At 35.2% G+C, this 6,219-nt stretch overlaps 1 protein-coding gene across 1 annotated transcript in view; it reads right to left on the bottom strand.

The window, feature by feature from the left end:
* STK31 (serine/threonine kinase 31) overlaps window positions 1-6,219 on the bottom strand; it is a 123,024-nt gene that overhangs the window by 90,728 nt on the left and 26,077 nt on the right. The window contains 2 exon segments of the mRNA XM_006880302.1: window positions 975-1,049; window positions 4,672-4,770. Coding sequence (XP_006880364.1) covers window positions 975-1,049; window positions 4,672-4,770 — 174 coding nt within the window.

Here is a 6,219-nt window from a genome sequence, read left to right as displayed (position 1 = left end):
ATGCTTTCTGGATCATTCAAGAATGTGTCCATAGAATCTCTTAGTATTTAAATTCAAAGCTTGAATTTTTTTAGTTCTTTCAGCTTGAGAAATGCCAAGCAAGTTCTTCCGTTTTTGTTCTGATTCCAGCTCTTTGCATATCTCTTTATAATATTTTGCTTTATTTTCTCAAGCTGCCCTTTAAAATCTTCTGTTCAGATCTCTTCTGCATCTGTTGCTTTTATTTTACCTTCTCGGCACTCTTCATGTCATTTTCACAGTCTCTTCTGACATTCATTTTGGTTTCTTCCTTCATCTTCTTTATAACAACCTTCTGTGCTCTTCATGGATGATAATCTTTGATGATTGCCCATAGTTCATCTGGTCTTTGATCTTTGATATTCAAAGCCTCAAACCTGTTCTTGAGATTATTTTTTTCTTAAAAATACAACTTTCCATTTTTATTATCATTATTATAAATTTTGAAGAATGTTTACAGAGACTGGATTTCCATTCATTCATTGTTGCATTTTTCTCCCAGCCTACCCCTACCCCCTAGTTCACTCTTTTCTTTGAAAAGTAAAAGAAAAATTCTTTCATTGGTATACAATCACCTGCCTCAAGTCCATGTCACTATGCAGCCTTCATTCTGGATTCTTATCATGACCATAATGATGTATCACTTTTAAACATACAAATTATCAACCAAAATTAATCTATAAATTATATTATTTTTTTAAAAATTATATTCTTTAGTCTTCAACAACCTTATGCAATTTTAGAACAATTTAAAACTCAGATGACTGAAATTTCACCTGCTTTTTATTTTTTTTTAAAAAAGAAATGTCTTTCGTGTCACTAGAAAACAAAAAGTGTATCAATTTATTTCATTGAACCAGATTATATAACTATTATGAATACACAATAAGGATCAGATTTTGGAACTACCATACATATTCACCAAGTCAAAAGAATTAAACACTTCTTTTTCTTGCCTTTTCATCGTTGATGGTTTTCAGTACTTTGCATCTGTACCAACATTTATCTTCAGTAAACAACCCACCATAAATCTTCAAAAGAAAGAGAAAGCAAAATATAAGTCATTTTAATGACATAAAGTTAATTAGTTCAAAATGTTTACCACTAATTATGCCAACATTCATTTGATACACAGTAACTTAACGAATTACCACTAAAATGCCACAAAACAGTTATTTTTACCATTATATGCACAAAATCAAAAACAAGGAAATAGCAGAACCACTTCTTAAATAAAGGCCTCTGAAAACCCTATGAATTAGAGGAACACGGACAGATAAGAGTATTAGAGACAGAGCCCAGATTGGAAGTCAATCAAAGTGAGGGAAAATAATGGCAAATATCTTTAATAATTAGAACACGAAATGTTAAGAAGCATGAATGTTGGAAAACTAGAAATTGTGAAAAAATAAATGGAACGCATGAACATCAACATTCTAGTGAGATGAAATGTACTAGTTTTGGCTACTTTGACTCAGATTATCATATGGTATACTGTGCTGAGAATGGAAAACAGAATGGTGTTGCATTCATAGTTAAAAAGTCAATTTCAAGATCTATCCTGAAGTACAGTGTTGTGAGTGACAGAATATTAGCCATATACATTCAAGGAAGACTTTGGTAATATTACTCAAATATACACTTCTACAGATGGAGCCAAAGAGGAGGAAAGTGAAAATTTTTACCAAGTCTCGCAGTCCAATATTGACTATACATGCAGTCAAAATGTGTTAATGATGACTGATGATCAGAATACAAAAGTTGCAAACAATAAAGAAGGAACAGTTGTCAGAAATTATGCATTAGGTGACAGAAATTAGGTTGGAAATAGAATGATAGAATTTTTTAAATTATTTATTCACTGCAAATATCTTCTAAATTAAAAACAAATGGCAACTTTACACATGCACCTCACCAGATGGACTGCAGAGGAATCAGATTAGCTACACCTGTAGAAGGAATCATTGAAGAAGTTCAGTATCACCAGTCAAAACTAATCCAGAGGTTGACTCTAGGTCAGACTATCAATTACTCATGTGCAAGTTCAAATTGAGGCTGAAGAAAATGAAAACAAATCTACAAGAACTAAAATATGATCTACTCACCTGAGTTTCAAAATCATCTTGAGAACAGTTTTGAAGTCCTGAACACCCATATCTGAAGACCAGATAAGTTGTTTGAGGACATCAAGGATATCATCCATAAAGAGACAAAAAGATCATTACAAAGACAGGATAAAAGAAAACCAGAAATGGAATCAGAAGTGACTCTGAAAATCGTGCTAGTGTTGAAAAGCCAAAACAAAGGAAAAAACATGTCAAATTAAAAGGGCGCTGACCAGAAAATTTCAAAGGGCAGCTCAAGAAGACAAAGTATTATAATGTAATGTGTAGAGACTTTTAAGTGGAGAATAAAAAGGGAAGAGCTTGCTGTACATTTCTGAAGCATACAGAACTAAAAAAAAATTAAGCATTGAGTCACAATATTGAAAGATGGCATGGGCAATATGTTGAATGACCCAGGAACACACAGAGTCACTGTATCCAAGCGAACTAACACTGAAAAGTTTCAGGAAGTACCACATGAGCAGGAGCCAATGGTGATGATGGAGGAAGGTGAAGCTGTACTGAAGGCATTGGCAAAAAAATAAAGCCCCAGAAATCAATGGGATATCAATTGACTTGTTTCAATTAACAGATGCAGCCCTGGATGCGCTCACCATTCCATGCCAGGAAATTTGGAGGACAGCCTTCTGGCCAATGGATTGGAAGTGGTCCAAATCTATTCCCATTCCCAAGAAAGATTCTCCAACAGAATATCACATGCAAGCAAAACATTGTTGATGATCATTCAAAACAGCTAGAACAGCAGATAGGGAGCTAGAAACTGCTAGACAGGGAGCTGCCAGAAGTTCAACCAGGATTTAGAAGAGGCTGTGGCACAAGAAATACCACTGCTGATGTGAGATCGATCCTGACTAAATATAAAGAATACCAAAACAATGTGTATTTGTTCTTTATTGATTATTCAAAGTCATTTGGCTGTGTGGATCATTAACAAGTTATGGTTAAAATCGAAAATGAGAATCCCAGAACACTTAATTATGCTTATGTGAAACCCAAACCTAGATTAAGAGGTTACTGTGCAAACAAAGCAAAAGAACACTGTATGGTTTAAAATTAAGGATGAAGTGCCTCAAGGTTATATTCTTTCTCCATACCTAACCAGTCTGTATGCTTAGCAAATTATTCAAGAAGCTGAACTGAGGAATGGGACATCCAAGAACAGAGGAAAACTCATCAATAGCCTGTGTCATGCAGATGGCCCAACTTAGCTTGAAATAAGTACTTGAAGCACTTGTTGCATAAAAGAATACAGCCTTCAATATGGACTGCATCTCAACCTCAAAAAAACAAAAATTCTTGCCACTGAACCAACAGAGAGCATCATGATAGGAGAAAAGACTGAAACTTTCAACAACTTCATCTTTTTTGATCCACAATTAATAGTCTTGGTACCAGCAGTCAGGAAATCAGGAGATGTACTGCACTGGGACAAGTCTGCAGTCAGGGAATTCTCCAAATTATTGAAAAGCAATGGTGTCAGTTTGAGGACTAAGTGTGTCTGATTGAGGCCACAGTCTTTCTGAACACATGCTATGCATCTGAGAACTGGACACTGAATGATAGAAGAATGGATGCCTTTAAAAGCTGTAGTGTCACATCTCAAGTACAACCAGAGTGCTCCTTGGAGGCAAAGATGGTAAAACTTTGCCTCACATACCTCAGGCAAGTTACTAGGAGAGGTTATTCCTTGAACATCATGCTTGGAAAGGCAGAGGGTTGGTGAAGGAGAGGAAGACACTCAACCAGATGGACTGACAATGACTGCCAATACAGGTTCTAGTGTGTCAGGAAGTGTGAGGATGGCACAGAATAGGATAGGGTTCAGATACGTTGTTCGTCAAGTCACTATGGGTTGTACTTGACACAACAACACCTAAAAACAACAATTTGTCACTGAAGTCTATATGTAGAAACAAATGAAATGTTGTATATACTGTGTCTACTATTATAATGAGAAATAATAATGATCTTATTTTAAATAATAAATGGCTCAAATAAAAAATTTTCAAAGTTAGGCAAGAAACCATTAGGGGAAAAACATCTATCTTTAAAAAGACTAAGAAACCCTGCTTAATGTCATAAACTTCACTGCCATGCCAACTAGCAGCAAATTTATTTGAGACGTTGGACTATATGCAGGATAGGGTTCAGATCTGTCATGTCATACTCCACTTGATGAAATATAACAACAATTCTTTTCCTTTAAAACACTGACAAGAAGAATCTTTCAAATAAGAGATTTTACACAGAATCTCTTAATTTATCTAGTTGTTACTGTGTACTATCAGAACAGACCTGTAGCTGACCCTCTCTCTGGTAGGTTTTCAGAGGCAGTTAACTGCATGGATGAGACTGCCCATACTACACTTATTGATCATTTAATACATTAGGGGGGAGTCTCAAATTTTAAAAAATATAAAATCTGATAATAATAAATTATTATCAAAAATAAATTATTTCTACACACACACAAAAAAAAAAAGCTAACAGGAAAGACAGAATAATTAAATCCAAAAGCATGGCTCACCTTCTTTGGGTCAAGATTCCCAAAAACTGAGTTGGCATGGGGACAAACTTCAGACAATGAGCAACCAATCTTCACAATATCCTTATTTCTACTGATACTCTATAATGAAGAACAGTATAAAAGTCAATGAAATATTAATTGATTGTGTTATACAAGTCAAGTTTTACTAAGTTAGTTTTACTAACTTTTATAATTCAAATGAGTTCTTTATAAGAAAGGGAACTAGGCTACCGAAAAAGAGTATTTCTTAGTATGTTCACAAAATTCAAACTAGGATACCAAGTAATATTAAATCACAGGGAGCAATAACCTTAAACAGTAGTTATCCCTAGACTGACTTTAGCTCAATTTCCAATTATTCAAAACAGATGGCTTATCTTGGTCAATGGTCATGGATCTCCTCATATTTGTTGAGAGGATTTCTAAAGGAAACTGGCAAAAAAAGGTTTTAAACTAGTACATTCCTCCACATACAAATACTGTTACATAGCAAATTTGTTTTTTCACAGAATTGGCACCTGAACGCTAGCATGCTCAATGTGATCAAGGGTCTCCTAATATTTATGTGTTGAGAAGATTTCTAAAGGAAACTAGCATAAAAATGGTTTTAAAATAACCACCCAAGTGCCCAACAACAAACAAATGGATAGAGAAGCTGTGGTACATTCACACAATGGAATACCATGCTGCATTGAAAAACAAGGAACTCATAATTATTATACAAAATGGGTGACCCTGGAGGACATTATGCTAAGTGAAATACCTCAGTCACAAAAAGACAAATACAGCATAATGCCACTGTATAAAACCGACATGGGGGCGGGGGAGAAATTAAGAAAAGGGGATAAATAATCTACATGGCATTGATGAAACAGACAAGAGAGAAAACTGTATAAAAGGAATATATGATTAGGTACTACTGGCATGACCAGAGTCCAGAATAAGAGCTTCATAGTAGCACGGTCTGGTGGACAGAGGGGAGACTCCATAACAATGAAAGAACTTTTTTACTAAAGAAAAAAGCGATGGGGGATCAGGGAGGAAAATGTCAATAATGAACAATTGGAAATCTAAGTTCTTTTTTACATTCATTAAAATCTAATTCAAGCAAGCAACAAATGCTGGCGAGGTTGTAGAGAAACTGGAACCCTTATTCACTGATGGTGGGAGTGTAAAATGGTGCAACCACTGTGAAAGGCGGTATAGCGCTTTCTCAAAAAGTTGCAAATAGAAATACCATTTGACCCAGCAACTCCACTACTGGAAATATAGCCCAAAGAGACCATAACTGACATCCAAACAGATATATGCACACCCATGTTTATTGCAGCTTTGTTCACAATAGCAAGGAGTTGGTAACAACCTAAGTGCCCATCAACAAACGAATGGATAGAGAAGCTGTGGTATAGTCACACAATGTAATACTATGCTCCACTGAAAAACAAGGAACTCATGCAATATTATTCAAAATGGGTGACTCTGGAGGACATTATACTCAGTAAAGTATCACAGTCACAAATGGACAAATACTGTTGTAAAACAGGACTG

Source organism: Elephantulus edwardii, unplaced genomic scaffold, assembly GCF_000299155.1.
Source record: "Elephantulus edwardii isolate Elephantulus edwardi_28Jun2011 unplaced genomic scaffold, EleEdw1.0 scaffold00007, whole genome shotgun sequence".
Taxonomy (NCBI): domain Eukaryota; kingdom Metazoa; phylum Chordata; class Mammalia; order Macroscelidea; family Macroscelididae; genus Elephantulus; species Elephantulus edwardii.
This window is presented reverse-complemented; position numbering and strand designations above follow the sequence as displayed.